At 35.7% G+C, this 19,910-nt stretch overlaps 1 protein-coding gene across 1 annotated transcript; it reads right to left on the bottom strand.

The window, feature by feature from the left end:
- Positions 1 to 16,017: 16,017 nt before the first annotated feature.
- On the bottom strand, positions 16,018 to 17,079 carry LOC138337932 (uncharacterized). The gene has a single exon (XM_069288376.1). It carries the CDS (start codon positions 17,077 to 17,079, stop codon positions 16,018 to 16,020), a length of 1,062 nt encoding a protein of 353 aa, XP_069144477.1.
- Positions 17,080 to 19,910: the final 2,831 nt, after the last annotated feature.

Below are 19,910 nucleotides of genomic sequence, written 5' to 3'. Positions count from 1 at the left end.
GTTCTGTCAATTCCATAAGGAGGAATAGAAAAAGGATTGGTTTCTAGAAGGAGATCAACTCCAAAGTCGATTTCCCTTTCGGGAGGAACTCCCAGAAAATCTTGTTGACAAAATTTAGGAAACTCATCAGCACTAGAACTGACTAAAGATTTGGGGTTTCAAAAATAGAATCCTTAACCTGAAGTAGATGATAGAGATAACTGTTAGAGATCATCATTTTGGCCTTGAGGTAAGAAATGAATTGGCGCGCAGGAGCTAAGATACCCTTCCATTCTAAGATTGACTCACGTAGAAACTTAAAAGGAACAATCCTAATTCTACAATCGACTGAGGCATAACAGGAATTTGTCCAATATATGCCTAGAAAGACATCGAAGTCTACAATTTAAAAATTTTCAAGATCTATTAAGGTGACTTTCTCAGAGACTAGTGACTTTCTGAGAGATTGTGATAGAGAAATTTCAATATACCCATCTAGATATAACTGGATCACCAACTAGAACTACAAGAAAGTTGCGATATAACGACATTTATAAAAGTCGTATTATGATGTTTAAATGTCACAAATTTATTTACCGATATTTGTTTTATATTTGGATCAAATATCATAAATTTTGGCTTCGAGAATTTTTTCGACATTTAGGTAATTGTCAGGAAGAATTTGTGACATTTATTTTGTGATATTTAGGTAAATGTTGAAAGAATTTGCAACATATATGTAAATGTTTGTAAGATTAAACGATATTTACTTTTTGAGATTTATGTGAATATCGATAAACATATATAATATTTATTATTGATATTTAAGGGAATGTCAGTATGAGATATATCTCATTTATTTTAGACATTTAGATAAATGTTGGCATGAGATATATTACACATTCATTTTCTATAATTAGGTTAATGTTAGTATGAGATATATGACATTTACTTTTGACATTTACGGAATTATCAGTATGAAATATATGACATTTATTTTTTCACATTAAAACAATATCGATGTGAGTTATATGACATTTAGTTCTTTGACATTTATGAAATGTCACTTATACTTTCTGACATTTAGATTAAATGTTGGTAAAACAAATTTGAAGACACTTATGACATTTATAAAAATCTCACACTGAATATCTGACGTTTTTAGTTAATCACAACAAACGTTATTATTGAATGTCATAAAAATTGGTGAAATTATTTTATATTTTGATAAATGTCATATTAATATTCTAATGTCACTACCAAGGTTAATAAACATCCCAGAAAAATCTATATATAGTTTATATCAAAACACAAATACATACGAATAATCCGTAAATTAGAGACTATCTTCTTCATGATAAGCAATAAATATTATATAAAGCAAATATTTTCTAATATCATAATCAAAGAAAACAAAAGCAATATAATAAGTTTTCTGTATAAGTAAATAATTTCAAAAAAAATTAGCAAATTATCTTTTCTATCTCAAGACAAATTGGGATCTAACTAAATGTAATAATGTAGACATAAAACCAACTAATTAACTCCTAATTCAAATGGAATTAAAATCTCAAGTAAATTTGCAATAAATCTTCATGAAATCATCAATCCAAAAGTCTATTATGTTGAAGCGATACTTGACCTCAATTTCCTTGAAAATTCTGCAAAAGAAAGAACATTAGAAAATTTCTAATTATATATAATAGAAATTAGATCCTTATTAACTAGGCTTGATTGAGATAAATTTTTTAACAAACAAACATATTAAATAATTGATGCAAAAACTGTAACTATGTAAATGAAATTTTTTTATTTTCAAATGAAAAGAAAGATGTTGTCGTTTTTTCAAACATACCCACTTCTTTTAATTTGTGCCAACTACGGTAGTTGCAGTATTCTTGATCATGTTAGCCTGAGAAAAAAAACATTAAATTGATTATTTTGATACTTTACAAAATAAAAAACTTAACATTTCATTGAATGTATAAGTGTGCCAATTTTTCAAAAAGAAAAATAAAAAAAGGAAGATATATGATTGCATCAACAAAACAAACATCTGGAGTTGGGACAAAGATACTAACAAACAATTATAGCTTCCAGGGTTGTGACAAAAGGTACTTGAATCTACAGATAAGCTAATAAACAGACTAGGAAGCCATGGGACAATTCAACAACTTCTTAAAGCCCAACTTGGGGATAGATTTTCAATCTGGAAGATGTATGTAAATTTAATGTATATTCATCCCAAAGTAGCATGTAAACATCATGTTTTACATCCAAAGATGGATCATATATATAAATTAATTCTATGATTTTTTAAACTGAAATGACTAGCAATAGTTGAGAGATTGTAGAAATTTTGATAGTCTCACTATCCTCCCTCATTGTGTCTTTTGTAGCAAATACGTAGAAACATTCTCGCATTTATTCTCTGAATGTGGTGTTACAAAGAAGATATGGAATTGTATGCTACAATGGTTGGGGCACAAAAGACAAATACAAGACTGGGAAACTGACGTAGACTGGATGAGCCAGATTGCAAGACCAAGAGGTGGTGTTGCTGAAATCACAAGTAACCTTTATAGATTGTATTTGATGCTTCAAAACACAAGCATTCATCTAAGCTTCCTCTAAGATATCTTAGATCCACTTCACAACTTCCCAATGCTTTTTTCTCAAATTTTCGAGAAATCTGCTGACAACACAAAATGCGTGAGCAATATCAGGTCTAGTGCATACCATTGCATACATTAGACTTCCAACGACGGAAGAATATGGAACTTTGGCCATGTTATCTTGTTCTTCCGTAACCATAGGACACATCTTCTTGCTCAACTTCATATACCCAGCAAGAGGTGTACTATCAGTCTTACATTCTTCATATTGAAGCGCTCCAGTACACGTTCAATATACTTCTTTTGGGAGAAATAAATCTTCCTTTTATCTCTGAGACGAGTAATTCTCATCCCAAAATATGCTTGGCATGACCCAAGTCTTTCATAGCAAAAGACTTTCGCAACTCTTTTTTCATCTCGTTAATCTTGAAATTATTTTTTCCCACAATCAACATATCATCCACATATAGCAAGAGGGTGATAAAATCATTATCAGAAAATTTTTGTACAAATACGCAATGATCTAGAGAAGTGTTCTTATATCCTTGTTCCCCTATAACAGATTCAAACTTCTTGTACCACTATCGAGGAGTTAAGCCATATAGACTCTTTCTGAGTTTGGACACAAAATTTTCTTTACCTTCTACTTTGAAGCCCTCATGTTGTTCCATATAAATCTCTTCTTCTAGGTAACCGTGAAGTAAAGTTATCTTCACATCCATCTGCTCAATCTCTAAATAAAGAATAGCAGGCAAACCTAGAACTGTGCGAATCGAGGACATTTTCACAATAGGAGAAAATATTACGTCAAAGTCAATACCCTTCCTTTGACAAAATACCTTAACAACTAATCTAGCATTGTACCTAGGCTTCAAGTTATGTTCTTCAACGATAATTTTGAACATCCACTTGTTCTTCAAAGCTCTCATGCCCTTGGGCAATTTTAGCAACTCATAGGTATGGTTCTCATGCAGTGATTTCCTCTCATCTTGCATGACTTCAATCTATTGATATTTATGCTCATCTTCGATGGACTCCTTATAACATTCAGGTTCTCCACCGTCAGTGAGTAACAGTTGTCTTGTGGACCTCCGAATCGGAATATTGGATTCATCCAAAATTTCATGATCAACATGATCATCAATAAAAATATCATTGTTATTATCAACATCAACATATTGAATCGATACATGATTCTGGGTGCAACATGATTATTAATCCCAACAACATCATGGACCCTTTTGTGAGGAACGTCATCATGATGAATTATAACATCAAAACTTGAAGATTCTACCTTCTCTGCTCTGCCAATTCTTCAATTGTTTAATTCTCCATGAAAATAATATTACGACCTCTCACAAGTTTCTTTTCAATTGGATCATATAGCATGTAACCAAATTCATCTAGGCCATATACAATGAAGATGCATTGCTTTGTTTTGGCATCTAAGTTTGACCTTTCATTTTTTGGCACATGTACAAAAGCTTTGCAACCAAATACTCTCAAATGGTTATAGGAAACATCCTTTCCATACCAAACACTGTTTTGTACATCACTTTTCAAAGAAACGATAAGAGATAGACTAATAACATGTGTAGCGCTTAATAAACCCTCACCCCAAAATGAGTTCGGCAAATTTGCTTCAGAAAGCAAACATCCAACTCTTTCCATAAAGATCATGTTCGTCCTCTCAGCAAAACGATTTAATTGAGGAGACCTGAGAGGAGTCTTCTGGTGTCTAATACCTTGGTGCTTGCATTATTTGTCAAATGTCCACAATATTCACCACCATTATCAGTACGAATACAATTCAATGTCTTTCCTGTTTCTCTTTCAACTGAAGCCTGAAACTGCTTAAAGACACCTAACACTTTAGTCTTAAAGACATAGACCCAAAGTTTTCTCGAGCAATCATCTATGAAAGTGACAAAGTAGTGTGCACCACCCAATGTCTTTGTCTTATTGGACCACATAAATTAGAGTGCACCAACTCAAGCAACTCTTTCTTTCTTGAAGGAGGGTAGGACTTGAAAGAAACTCTATTTTTTTACCAGCCAAGCAGTGCTCACACACACTTTTGAAATTTGACAAAAATTTCTTCTTGGCTAGAAAATGAAGTCCTTTCTCGCTGATGTGGTTAAATCTCTTGTGCCATAACGTTGAGGATTTATTGTTCTCAACCGCATTCACCATATCAACAAAAGAAGAAGGTGTAGTCCAGTATAGACCACGATGTTTGTTACCACGATCCACAACCAAGGAACCCTTAATGCGCTTCCATTTTCCATCACCATTGGTACTAACATATCCTTTCATCATCAAAAACACCAACATAAATCAGGTGCAGACGAATATCAGGAGCATGTTTCACATTGTTCAAAATAGTTTAGTTCTAACACCAGTTTCAAAATAAAACGTATCAATACCAACCACCCTAGAAACAGTCTCATTACCCATACTCAAGGTTCTAAAATCACCAGGAGTATAGGAAGAGAAAGAATCTTTACTTGATGTCACATAAGATGCGGTACCAGTGTCCATAACTTAGCTTGACTCATCACAAGCAAATTAACATATCCCCATCAAGGATAGTCACAATATCTTCGGTGGCGAGGTGTCTAGGAAATTTTCATTGCCATCTTCCTTAGTTTTCTTTTTTGTGTTTGTTCTCTATCTTCAACTTCCTGCAGAACTTCTTTGTGTGCCTTTTCATACCAAAATGATAGCACTCAATATCCTTAGGTCTGCCTCTTGTTTGCTCCTATGTTGTTCTCTGTACTGAGAACCACGAGTTTTGTTTCTCCCCTTGGGGTCAGTTATCAGGACATTCGACGAAGAAGAACCTTCAGTTTTTCTTCTCATCTCTTCGTTCACGACACTACTCTTGGTGTAATCCATATAGATCATACCATCTAGAGCAGAATTTGACAATGATGTTCTAAAGGTTTCCCAAGAGTCTTGTAGGGAAATAAGTAAAAGCAAGCCCTGAATTTCTTCATCAAATTTGATGCCCATAACAAATAACTGATTCATGATTCCATGAAAATTATTCAGATAGTCTGTCATCGGATAACCATCATGATACTTTAAACTCAATATCTGCTTTATTAAGAACATTTTGTTGTTGCCAGTCTTCCGAGCATGTGTTTCCCCAGAAATATGGTTCAACACATTATCGTCGACCGATGGCCTAATACAGACCTGTCTGTGCAACAAATTCCATTCTTCAGCTATTTTATTATCAGGCTTTACATTGGTTAATACTGGTTTGTTACAATCGTTAACATAAAGCAGATCTTCCAATTTCCCTTCCAAATGGCATAATTAACACCATTCAAAGTAATCATTTACTTGTGTTTGCTTCCATTGTTTTCCCCAAAAATATAGTTATCGCAAATCAAAGTAAATCTTTTCCGATGTGGAAGTTCAGACTATGCTGCAACCACAGAGATAGTTAGATACAACATTGGCTCTGATACAAGTTTTTTGGAAAAACACGAACAAGAAATAAAATGTATATGGTAAGAGTTATGGAAATAAAATAGGAAAATAATGAAACTAAGAATTTTACATGGAAACCCTTCTGAATAAGGGAAAAAAACACGGACAAAAAGAAGAAACTAATATTACTATAGTAGGGAATTTTACACTGTGTAGTAACGAATACAATAGTAAAAGTGACTACTACACACTCAAAAATAATAACACTCTTTTGGTTTCCATCTTACTAAAATATTGCTCACACTCTATTTTTCTTCACAGACTATTTTTCTTTTATAGTCTATGAAATATCTCACTTTGCTCTCAAAATGTTTTTTGTCTCTAATTTTGTGTGTTCTACAAATGAGCAAGAATGCTCTATTTGTAGAAGTATAAAACCATGTGTATGTCACTAATGACATACGTAAATATAGCAAAGTCAAAAATGGTTGCAAATCTTACCAATTTGTCAACCACCAACTCTTTTATTTTCAACTCTAATTACTATTCCTTTTTAACAATTACTTGTATCAATTGAATAGAAAAAATTTACTAAAAAATGGGATGGACTCAACACTAAGTATGCTCGACAAGATTGTCTCGCCTTAGAATCAAGAAGTTACGGATAAAGGTTAGCCACCATTTTCTACCTTGCATTTCTCTTTTATATAATGGAGTACTGAGGTTGAGTCTCTGAGGTTAAATTTCAGATATGATTTATTTGTTCATCTTTCTGGCTAATTTCACTCAGTCCTCTATTTATCATCATTTCGGTTCCTTGGATAGAGCCTAGACTTGAAACTCTTGCTGATTTTTCTGTGCACATCTAGTATTTTCATTTTTTTAACTAGATATTTTTTGAATCTTCTGGTTTTACTCTCAGTGTAGGATGAAAACACGATAATAAGCGTAGAAGTTTATGTAAACCCCTATGCATATCTTGATAAAGAAGAGGAGAAAACAAATGATGACAACACAACTGAAGATGAAGACAATGTTAGTGTTATTCTTTTTCTTCAGCCTTTTCATGACATCCATTTTTCTTGTTTTGTTTGATATATTATACTCTATTTCCATATCTTTTCTCTTCCATTCTGTGCTCCATCAGAAGGTTGGATAATGGTACCGCGACCCTAGAACTTGAACCTTAGAGTTTTTAGCTCTTATTTTATTTGAACTGGAACCTCAGAGATAAGGTTAGCCACCGATTTCAAAAGAAATTAGTTAGCAGGAAGGTATGTCATATATACTAATGAACAACAAAGATATGTAATTATTTTTAGCATAATAAACACATTTTTTGACCATTACCTGCATTCGATTTACATCACCAGTTTTAACAAAGAGAGAAATTAATGGATATGCTCACAAATGCAATCAATAATTCTTTTACGAAAGGTAGAAAGAGAACTAACATGATGAATACAATGAGTTCAAAAAAAGATTAAGATCACTTCACTTCTTTTAAACTGAATGAATAGACCTATTTTCTCGCAAAAGGACCTGCTATCTAGAAGGTATTTAAACAATCATAAGCTGCAAAAATTTGATTGTCACATGTTTCCTCAACTCATGATCAAATAGAACAAAAAAAAACAGAAGCAAACACATATATAACACGATGCAAGGGGATTCAAAAACAGAGTTAATGAAGCAGCCATAATAGAGAAAGAACTTGATACATCATTCTGCATTTATTTGAAAAACAAATAACAAACCTATGAAAATGAACTATTAAAGAGAGTAAAAGACATAGAAAAAATAAAATAGAAAGCGGAAAAGAAGCTAGATGGACAAAATTGATCCTCAAAAGTATAAGATTTAAAATGAAATCACTAGAGATAAAAGATGAAATCTAAGACCTTGACGTCTTGATCCACTCATCCAACTGGAGGTGCACAAATGAAGAATCTGAAGTCTAACATAAAAAACTATCACAGAATCCCAACAAATAAGAATAAACTAAGTCACACAGAGCTATTTGATACCAAATAAGATAAACTATGGAAGCGGAAGAAACATGAGCAGGATATCGAGTTACGAAAATGAATCGACTCGAAAATACACTTTAAGATTCATACAACCATATTCGGGTCATATTCAAATGACATATTAAGGACATGTGAAGAACTAATAATGAAAATTGTCCTCAAGACAAAGCCCTTTAGATAGAAAACAGAACTAAAAAAACATTACCCAAAGAAGTAAACAACAAATGAGAAGGAGAGTGTTTACTTTTACAGTGCAAGGAACTTAGACAGAAATGAGTTGATGATGACTTATGATAGAATATATGCCTTCACTTTAAGAGTAATGGACCAGGTCCCTTACTTTACTTCAGAAAATTACCAGAAAGTTAAATGCAGTAAAATCAACACAATGATTTTACGTGGAAACCTCCTTGCTTAAGGAAGTAAAACCACAACCTGTCTCACAGGATTTTCAATCGTTTTCACTAATCTTCAAAAGCAAAAGCGAAACATGATTACACCAAACGTAAGAAAGAGTTATCAATCTTATCGTTAAGCAATAGACCTCTATTGCTCAACAAGCCAAAGTAGAAAAACAATCTACCCACTAAGATATCCCACCTGGACAACCTAGACTTTGAACACAACACACCAATTCCTTTATAGATTTAGGAGTGGTTTACAATTTAAGAACAAGAGAATAAATTCCTAAACAACTAGACGAAAAGCTCCAGTTGTTGTTGTTGTCCTAGGAATGATTCTGCCTTTGCTTTGTATTAGCCTTTGCAAGAGTTTTTGAAAAGTGTTTATCAAGTTGCAAAAACTAGAGAGAAGTGTTTAGGAAAGTGTCTTTTATATGGGCAAGTAACTTTCCTAAACTTCTTTGCCATTGGCTGGAAGGGTCACACTTTCTGACGCCATCAGGAAGTGTGCACCTACTTTCTGCACCATCTCCAGCTGGAAGTTGACTGACTCGTCATCATGAGAGCCTGGTACCTCTATTAGGTCCCTGAGTTTTGTTTTATCTGCAATACTTCAAACAATACACCTTCAATACTCAAGTAGAAAACTCGGTACCTTTATGAGGTCCCTATGTTTGTCAAATCATCAAAACTACAAATAACATTTTCCTCCTTTTTGATGATGACAAACAATGATACCAAAATCGTTCCCCCTGACTGTGTATTCCCCCTTACTGTATATTCCCCCTGTATTCCCCCTTACTGTATATTCCCCCTTAAAGTATGTTCCCCCTTATTTAGCTACTTATAGTTTACTTCCCCCTTTTGGCATCATAAAAAAAGATATGCAGTAAACCATTAAGTCAACATAAATACTGAACAAGATCAGAGCGAATCAGCAATCAAACAGTAGAGGAAAAGCATTCACAAAAGAACATAGGAAGAACAGCAAAGGAATAAAGTAGCCAACATGCCATTATAACATAAATACATTAAAAACAAACTAAAAATCCATTAACACGATGATAATCCACACAACAAAAGAGACACATGGAAGGATTGATTGAATGTTTAGGAAGAGGGGGGAGTTTTGGAAAGGGACTGGATAACAAGAGTGAGTCGTGCATTTGCAGCATCATTATCCTTGATGGCCTTTTCTAGCAGGGCAGTTATCTTCGCCTTCAACTCATTGTTCTCTTTCTCCAGGGCTTGTACAACTGAAGAACCAGGTCCCTCACTTTGTGCAGTAAGCAGCTCTGCTTTGAGTACAGCAATTTCAGCCTCTTTACTACTCAACCGCACAGTGAGTTCTTCAGTCTCGTGTTTAAGCTGATCCAGGTCCCCAACAAGTTGAGCCATCTTGCTTTTTGGTAAGCCTCTGCCTTCAATACACTCACATTCAAACAAGGTGTGCTCAGAGATGGTTTGTTTAACTATCCCCACCTTTCCAATACCAAGAGGAATCTAAAAGTGCTTGAATACTTTAGTGAGAAAGTATCCATACCCCATTCCATATACTCCTTTCCTCTCAATAACGGTTTTGTGAATGTGTTCAATCATGAGACTAGGAAGGCACAGAGCTTCAAAGATGCACAGCCTCTCCATGACGTACAAGTCAGCAGCAGTAGCAAGTGTTCTCTTTTCGGTGCGAGGGAGAATCACTTTGTTGACAAACTCGAAGACCAGCTGATAGTCACTCTTCATAATTTTCTTATAGATCCCAGCAACCTTGGTTGTGGGAGTCTTAGAAATTAAAGATGCAAATTCTGAAGAGCAAGTTTTTCCCTGCACGGACCGGGTCCCCTCTGTAGGCACTCTGAGGATTTTGCCCAACACCTCCTCATTCAAAGAAATAGCAACATTGTTCACACGTGTGAGGAGACTCCCATCTTCCAGAAATTGAAAATTATAATAGAATTCACAAACCTCTTCTTCATGGTGGATGGGAGATTTCTTGCTGAACAGGTGCAGCCAAGACTGGATCTCCACCATGTCATGCAGAGAGTCCATGTCCGGAAGAGTAATAATCCCCATATCAAACACTCTTCCAGCGAGAACTGCTTGTTTCCTCAGACTGTCAACTACTTCTTGCAAGTTGACATTTTCAACCTTCCTGGCTTGAGGACCAGGTTCCTGTGTCCGCTTCCTCTTCCTTTCAGATTTCATCCCTTTTGACTGTGACTTTTCAACCTTCTTTGTAACCCTTTCTCTTTTCTTTTCTGACTTCTTCTTGTTCTTTTTCTTTTCAACCTCTTCTCCAGACAACTCAACCAATTTTTCTTTAGGTATCTTAAAATTGGATACTTTGAAAGTTCGTGCACTTCTGACTGCAGCAGCAGATCGTGCACTTGCCTTCAAGGCATCCACCATCAATTTTTGTGCAGCAGACTTTGTATTAGGTCTTCTCCTAGGAGCCTCCTCCACAACCTTTTCCTTCCCCTTTCTACTCTCCACCTTCCATTTTAATGGTTCTTCCTCACTTGCAGATTCAAATGAAGAGGAAGAAGAGTACCGCCCCAAATCTAGGGTTTTATCAAAAATGGGTTGAGAAGGCCTTACCTCTTCTCTTTCCAGGGCATCAGTGTGTTCTGTTCTGGCCTCTTCTCTCATCATTGCCAGGCTCTCAATCACGAGTTCCTCACTCGCTGCTAGAATATTTGACTCTGAAGCCCTGTGTTTTTGTAGATCTCCCTCAAACATGTTGTCAGGCAACATGTCTTCACATGTACCAGGTACTGTAGAGGTGTTTAGATCGATGGAGAAGAAAGGGTTATCTAGAGTATTTAGTAGAGGACTGGGTGGGGGAGGAATGCTGGTTTGAGCAGGGGTTGGAGAATAGAATGCGATGGGTGCAATTTCACTAAGTACGTCCAGCATTTGCTTAGAAGAAGATGAAGAAGAAGACATATTTGTGATACTGGAAGGGGTCGTTGAAGAACAAAAAGAAGATGAAGACAGATTTGCCTTTGAATGTGAGAGGCCTTTTTGATAAATGAGAGAGATAAAGTTAAGAGACGGATGAGAGTTTCAAGAAGAAAAGACCCCTTTTTAAAAGACGTGAAAAGGTGCCAGGTCCTTGATTAGATGCGTCGTTTGAGAGAGAAACGATTGGACTGATCGGTCAGAGTAACCGATGACTGACACGTGGCATTTTCAACGGTCAAATTTTTAGTTTAAATTTAATGTAAAAATGCTAACCTGGACAGGTACCAGGTACCATGATAGAGTTTAACTTCATTCCTTAATTGTTCTAGCCTCTTCTTTTGCTGAGCAGGTCCCTATTGAGAGTATACCTACGAAAGATACAAAAAGTGATCTTGTACAAATATTTAAAATTCACACAAAGGATACCTGCACAGCAATTCTAACCATCAAGGGAGTTCTACTGTTGAAGGCTAAAAACATCACTTGGAGATCAACATCCCCAACTTTAGTCGATTTCTCTCAAATTGATCCTTGCTGAGAGCCTTGGTGAAGATGTCTGCAATCTGTTCCTCTGTTGGACAGTATGTGAGCACAATATTTCCCTTCTCAACATGATCTCTCAAAAAATGATGTCTAACATCAATGTGCTTTGTTCTCTTATGATGAACTGGGTTTTTTCCCATACTCACAGCACTAGTGTTGTCATACATTAGAGGAATTGCTTTGATGTGGATCCCAAAATCTTCTAAGTGTTGCCTGATCCACAGCAATTGAGAACAACAAGCTGCAGCAGCTACGTATTCAGCTTCAGCAGTTGAGAGAGCTACAGAGTTCTGCTTCCTAGTGCCCCAAGAGACAAGTGATGATCCAAGGAAATGAGCCATTCCAGAGGTGCTTTTCCTGTCAACTTGATAACCTGCAAAATCAGCATCTGCAAAGCCAAACAGATCAAAAGTATCACCTGCAGGATAAAAGAGAACTAGGTCCCCTATTTTCTTCAGGTATCTGAGAATGCGTTTTGCAGCCTTCAGATGTGAATCACGAGGACATGCTTGAAACCTGGCACACATTCCAACACTGTAAACAATATGAGGCCTGCTGGCAGTCAGATATAGCAAGGAGCCAATGATTCCTCTGTACATTGTCTGATTCACAAGGGGATCAGATTCTTCTACTATCATCTTGGAATTTGTTCCCATAGGAATGTCAATAGGTTTGGAATCAAACATATTGAATTTCTTCAACAGCTCTTTGATGTACTTCTCATGGTATATTGAAGTTCCATTTGATGATTGCTTGATTTGCAGCCCCAGAAAGAATGTCAACTCTCCCATCATACTCATTTCAAACTCCCTTCCCATTAATGATGAGAATTCTTCACAGAGATATTCTGAAGTAGCTCCAAAAATTATGTCATCCACATAAACTTGAATAATAAGCAATTCTTGTTCTCTTTTTAGTAAGAACAAAGTATTGTCTATCTTGCCTCTTTTGAAATCATTCTTCAGCAGAAACTTTGACAATCTTTCATACCAAGCTCTTGGAGCTTGTTTCAGACCATATAATGCCTTATTCAATCTGAACACATGATTTGGTAGCTCTGCATCTTCGAAACCAGGAGGCTGTTTGACATACACCTCCTCTTTGAGATCTCCATTCAGAAATGCACTCTTCACATCCATTTGATACAGCATGATCCCCAAAAAAGTAGCAAAAGCTATTAAGATTCTAATAGCTTCAATTCTGGCAACAGGTGCAAAAGTCTCATCATAGTCAATTCCTTCTTCTTGATTGTATCCTTGCACCACCAGCCTGGATTTGTTTCTAGTAATAACTCCATTTTCATCAAGTTTGTTTCTGAATACCCACCAGGTTCCTATTATTGTTCTGCCTTCAGGTCGAGGAACCAGGTATCATACCTTACTTCTTTCAAACTGATGAAGTTCTTCTTACATAGAATTAATCCAGTCTGCATCACTTAATGCTTCTTTGACATTCTTAGGCTCAATGGATGATATGAATGCTGAGAATGCAACTAGATTTCTTGTTTTTGATCTAGTTTGAATCCCAGAATTCAAGGGAGAAATGAGATTATCAAGAGGGTGTGATTAACTATGTTTCCATCCTGACCTTGCAGCAGACTAATTTGGCAGATCATCATGATCTTCTTCATCAGGAGTGACATCATCTTTTGGGGAGTCTAATGTACTCTGGCTGGAGTTTTGAGTAGTACCAGGTACCCTATCATCCTGTTCAACCTCAGCATCCTCTTCAGGTGGACTGTGATTCTGATCATCACAATCATTATTCAGTTGTTGATCTGCATCAGTTTCAGCACCTTCAATCTTCTTGGATGTTAGCATTCTGAGTACATCATAATCATCATGTGATCCATCATTCTTCAAGCTTCCATTTTCATCAAACACAACATGAATGCTCTCTTCAATGCATTGTGTTCGTTTGTTGAATATTTTGTAGGCTTTGCTGGATGAATAATATCCAACAAATACTCCTTCATCACTTTTGGGATCAAATTTTCCCAGATCATCCTTCCCATTATTCAGCACAAAACATCTGCATCCAAAAGCTATAAGATAGTTCAGCATTGGCTTCCTGTTGTTGAGCAGTTCATATGGAGTCTTGTTCAACACAGCTCTTATTAGACACCTGTTGGTAACATGACATGCTGTGTTAACAGCTTCAGCCCAGAAACTTTGAGGAAGATTTGATTCAATAATCATAGTTCTAGCAATGTTCACCAAGGTTCTATTCTTTCTCTCCACCACTCCATTTTGTTGAGGAGTTCTTGGAGCAGAGAAGTTGTGGCTTGTACCATTTTCCATACAGAATCTATCCAATGTTGAGTTTTCAAACTCTGTGCCATGATCAGATCTAATGCTGCAAATAACTTGATTCAATTTGGTTTGAATCATTTTGAAGAATACCACCAGTTCATCAGTTGTCTCTGCCTTTGATCTCAAAAATCTCGTCCAGGTGTATCTTGAAAAGTCATCAACAATCACCAAGATGTACTTCTTTCCATTTCTACTTTGAACCTTCAAGGGTCCACAGAGGTCCATGTGAAGCAGCTCTAAGGTTCTTGATGATGTAATCTGATTCTTGGGCTTGAATAATGATCTGATTTGCTTTCCTTTAACACAAGCTTCACATATTTTATTTTCAGCAAACTTCATTTTGGGCAACCCTCGGACCAGGTCCTTTGAAATCAACTTATTCAATAAAGATGAACTCACATGTCCCAGCCTACGATGCCAGAGATCAGCATTTTCATTTTGAGCACTGAGACATGTTAAGTCATCTCCATGAGAGATTTCCAAGTTTGACACATACATATTTTTACTTCTGTGTGCAGTGAGAATTACCTTGTTTGTAGTTAAACTCACCACAGTGCATTTTTCAGAAGTAAATTTGACCTCATTTCCTTTGTCACAGATTTGTGACACACTTAGCAAGATGTACTTCAACCCATCCACATGGTAAACATTGTCAATTGAATCTTCAAGAGATCTTCCTACTTTTCCAACTCCCAAAATGTACCCCTTCTTGCCATCACCAAATGAGACACCTCCACCTTGGAGGGTCTTGAGTGAGAGGAAGTTCTTTACATCACCAGTCATATGTTTAGAGCAGCCACTATCCATATACCAACATTGACTGCTGCCCCTCTCACTCATCTGCACCAAAAATCACTTGTTAAGCTTGAGAACCCATTTCAGCTTGAGTTCCCTGTAGGCAGACAAAGGAGTGATCAGATTGTACTTGGTTCAATATGGTAGACTTTAAATCTTTCTAACAAAGGACCTAGGAGCAGGAACAGATTTGTTCTTTGAAAATCTGTGAGTTGAGACAGGTTCTTTAGGACCAAGTTTCTCATTTGGTACATTCTGTCTTTCAGCATAATTAGAGTATCTTTCACATGAGTTTTTCCAGCTAACACAACAGATTGTCAGACACAAACACATACTTACTGTGAGGATTATAAGGAGGACTTATGTTCAGACTTCCTAGTCCTTTCTTATTGAAATTACTCTGACTTGTCACATTTGACAGCAGTTTTGAGGATTTGGTCCACTTAAGAGATTTTTCAAGTTCCTCCTTAAGTTTCACAACATCCTGTTCTAATTTGTTATTCTTTTCAAGTGACAATCTGAGATTTGTCTCGGAGTTTTTCAATTTTTCTTGAATTTTAACTTGCAAACTGTTTGGCTTTCCATTCAGTTTTTCAGCTTCTTCAGTAAACTGACACAACTGATGCTTAAGTTCAGAATTTTTTAACTCTAGAGACACCATTCTTTCCATTGTCTCTTCAAATTGAACTTTGTTTTTAGTTAAAATTTCAAGTTCAGCATTCATGGCATCTCTTTCAGATGTTAAATCTATCACAGAATCTAGCATGACTTTTGCCAAGGTTCTTAATTTCTTAAGAGAATAGTTATCCAAGTCAATTTTCATGTCAAGAAGAGTTACTTGATTGTCCTCTTCTTCATTTTCTGTGTGTGCCATGAGAGCAAACATTTCATTGAAGACAATTTCCTCCTCATGCACAGCAACCATAGACACATCTTTTCACTCATCAGGATCTTCTGAATCACTTGAAGAATCCCCCCATGCATCAAGAGCTCTTTTGACAACCATATCAGCAGCAGCTTTACGATCTCTGTTTCCAAGTACCAGGTCCCTTTTGTTTTCTTTGTCATCCCTATGTTTTTTATGTTCCTTGTTTTCATTCTTGAGCAAAGGACACTCTCTGATGAAGTGTCCAGATTTTCCACACTTGTAGCAAGTATCTCCTTGAGCAGCATTTCGAGTCCCATTTGTTCCTCTTTTATACATTTTGTTCTTTCTCACAATCTTTTGAAATCTACTGATGAGATATGCCATATCATCATCATCACTTGAATCTTCATCTGATTTATACTTCAACAGCAATGATTTGTCCTTCTTGATTTCCCTTTTTGACAAATCATAGTTTCGACTCATCTCATGTGTTTTAAGATTGCCAATCAAGGCATCCATGGTCAGCACCTTCAAGTCTTTAGCTTCAGTAATGGCATCAACTTTGCTCTCCCAAGACTTTGGAAAAATTCGAAGCACTTTCCTGACTTGTTTGGTCATGCTTATAGGTTCACCTAAACTTCGCAGCTCATTTGTAATAGAAGAAACTTGGTGAACAATGTCATATATAGTTTCTCCTTCCTTCATTTTGAAGTTCTCACATCGTGAGGTGAGCATATCAATCTTGGATTCTTTGACTTGTTCAGTTCCTTCATGTGCAGTCAACAAGCAATCCCAAATTTCTTTAGTAGACTCACAGGCTGACACTCTGTTGTACTCATTAGGTCCTATCCCACAGACCAGAAGAGTTTTAGCTTTGAAACCCTTTTCAATCTTTTTCCTGTCAGCATCATCATATTTCTGCCTGGGCTTTGGAACAGTAATGGTCCTTTCTCCATCCTCTACTTCCATCATTTGAACAAAGGGTCCATCTAGTATAATATCCCATAACTCGCTATCTTCAGCCATGAGATAGTCGTGCATTCTAACTTTCCACCAACTGTAGAAGTGTCCATTGAAACGAGGAGGTCTGTGTGATGACTGACCTTCTTCGAGGTTAAGTGGAGCTGCCATTCTTAGAATAACATCACTTCCTTGGTGTTAACCAAATAGGTAGTGCCTACTCTGATACCACTTGATAGAATGTATGCCTTCACTTTACGAGTAATGGATCAGGTCCCTTACTTTACTTCAGAAAATTACCAGAAAGTTAAATGCAGTAAAATCAACACAATGATTTTACGTGGAAACCTCCTTGCTTAAGGGAGTAAAACCACAACCTGTCTCACAGGATTTTCAATCGTTTTCACTAATCTTCAAAAGCAAAAGCGAAACACGATTACACCAAATGTAAGAAAGAGTTATCAATCTTACCGTTAAGCAATAGACCTCTATTGCTCAACAAGCCAAAGTAGAAAAACAATCTACCCACTAAGCTATCCCACCTGGACAACCTAGACTTTAAACACAACACACCAATTCCTTTATAGATTTAGGAGTGGTTTAAAATTCAAGAACAAGAGAATAAATTCCTAAACAACTAGACGAAAAGCTCCAGATGTTGTTGTTGTCCTAGGAATGATTCTGCCTTTGCTTTGTATTAGCCTTTGCAAGAATTCTTGAAAAGTGTTTATCAAGTTGCAAAAACTAGAGAGAAGTGTTTAGGAAAGTGCCTTTTATATGGGCAAGTCACTTTCCTAAACTTCTTTGCCATTGGCTGGAAGGGTCACACTTTCTGACGCCATCGGGAAGTGTGCACCTACTTTCTGCACCATCTCCAGCTGGCAGTTGACTGACATGTCATCATGAGAGCCTGGTACCTCTATTAGGTCCCTGAGTTTTGTTTTATCTGCAATACTTCGAACAATACACCTGCAATACTCAAGTAGAAAACCCGGTACCTTTATGAGGTCCCTATGTTTATCAAATCATCAAAACTACAAATAACAACTTAACAATCGGAGTACGACTGCGAGAACTCCGACAACTAGAACAAAGGCAAGCGAGAACAAGGAACTGGCAAGAGGACTAAGCGAAACATAAATTCTCAGCCTCTGTGATTTTGAGACTTATTTCCTAAGTATTTGTATGCACTGTATAGCTAACAATTTTTACCGTATTTTCATCCTTAATGAAAATTCACTTCAGAAATAAAATGAAGGTGTCAAAACCATTAATTTCTCAGAAAGATAGAATAAAACTCTTACGTATTCAATTTTCTAAACAACATGATTTTACCTATTAATAGCAAGAAGTTATTACCCAGGGTAGCGGTAACAACAGATTCTCTATTCTATTTGTGCCTTAATACTTAAAATAGACTTGTCTCCTACAAATGAAAGACATAAGGTTAAAGGAGAGTGAAGTTCATTGTTTATTTCCACTACGTGCGGCAACGAACATTTAATTCCTTTATTTGGTATACTGGAAGGTAGATAAATAAGACATAGTGCTCTCCTATCCCCCTAACTAAACAAGAGAAATAACTCTTTCACCTCTCATCTTCCAACCCTTTCTCCTTTGAACTCAATCGACATTCTACTGACGTACATTTTATGTCATTCATCTTGACTAAGCTTTGATCTATTGTGAGTGTAATATGACTAATGTAGTGAAGAATTGGTGTGTAAGCATAAAAGTGTAATCTTTTATAGCTTTTGTCTTTGTCTTCTTTTTATTTATTAGTAACATCAATTTAATTTATTTATCAAAGATTTCTAAAGAAGGAACTTTCTTTTCTACAATCTTGACTTCTCTAATTTCAAAATTCCTGGAAAATATGAGGCATTTAATGTCATATGGGAATAGACTTTAATGAAGAAGTGATTATTCAAGTTACTAACCTAAATAAAAAAAATTAGGAGTGTGAAATTTCCGTATGAGCTAGTAGACAAGGTATGTTTCCTGTGTTTCATCTCAAATCTATACTAAGTGAGATTATTCTTTGATATACTGATGATATATAATGTCTTTTGTCCTAGTAAGATTTAAAATAAAACGTGGGTGGATGGATTCTTTTACCAACTACGCAACCACAAGTTATTTTCTTCACTAGTATTGGTACTTATGCGTAACAAACACATTATTCCTAAATTAAAGCATAATATTTACACTATATGGATACAAATTGAGTTTCTAAGAAAATCAACTTTGTCATCAATATGATCAACTAGTGTTGTTAATTATGCTTAACAAATACATTATTCCTAAATTAAATCTTAATCAAAACACTAGATGGACATAAATCAATCTTGCAAGAAAATCAATTATATCATCAATAGGATCAACTAGTTTTGATATTTTTGCTTAACAAACACATTATTCCTAAATTAATTTCAAATATCAACACTATATGGACACTAGTTGATCTTCTGAGAAAGGGTTTTTTGTCATCAATAGGATCAACTAGTGTTGGTACTTATGCTTAACAAATATATTATTTCTAAATTTAAAGATAAGTGTAAACACTAGATAGACACAAAAATATCTTGCAATAAAATTAATTTTCTCATCAATAGGATAACTAAAGTTGATAGTTATGCTTAACAAACACATTATTCCTAAATTAAAGCTAGGTGCCAACACTAGATGTGCACAAATCCATCTTGCAAGAAAATTAATTTTGTCATCAATAGGATCAACTAGTGTTGATACTTATACATAACAAATATATTATTTACAAATTTAAAGATAAGTGTCAACACTAGATGGAAACAAATCGATCTTGCAAGAAAATCAATTTGACATGATCAGCTAGTATTGGTACTTATCCTTAAGAAACACATTATTCGTAAATTGAAGCTTAATATCAATGTTAGATGGAAACAAATTAATCTTGCAATAAAATCAATTTTGTCATTGATAGGATCAACTAATGTTGCTACTTATGCAAAACAAACACTCAA

Source organism: Solanum lycopersicum, chromosome 8, assembly GCF_036512215.1.
Source record: "Solanum lycopersicum chromosome 8, SLM_r2.1".
NCBI lineage: Eukaryota > Viridiplantae > Streptophyta > Magnoliopsida > Solanales > Solanaceae > Solanum > Solanum lycopersicum.
This window is presented reverse-complemented; position numbering and strand designations above follow the sequence as displayed.

Coding starts and splice junctions, on each gene's coding strand:
- LOC138337932 (XM_069288376.1), bottom strand. CDS start 17,079: ATGGCAGCTCCACTTAACCTCGAAGAAGGTCAGTCATCACACAGACCT.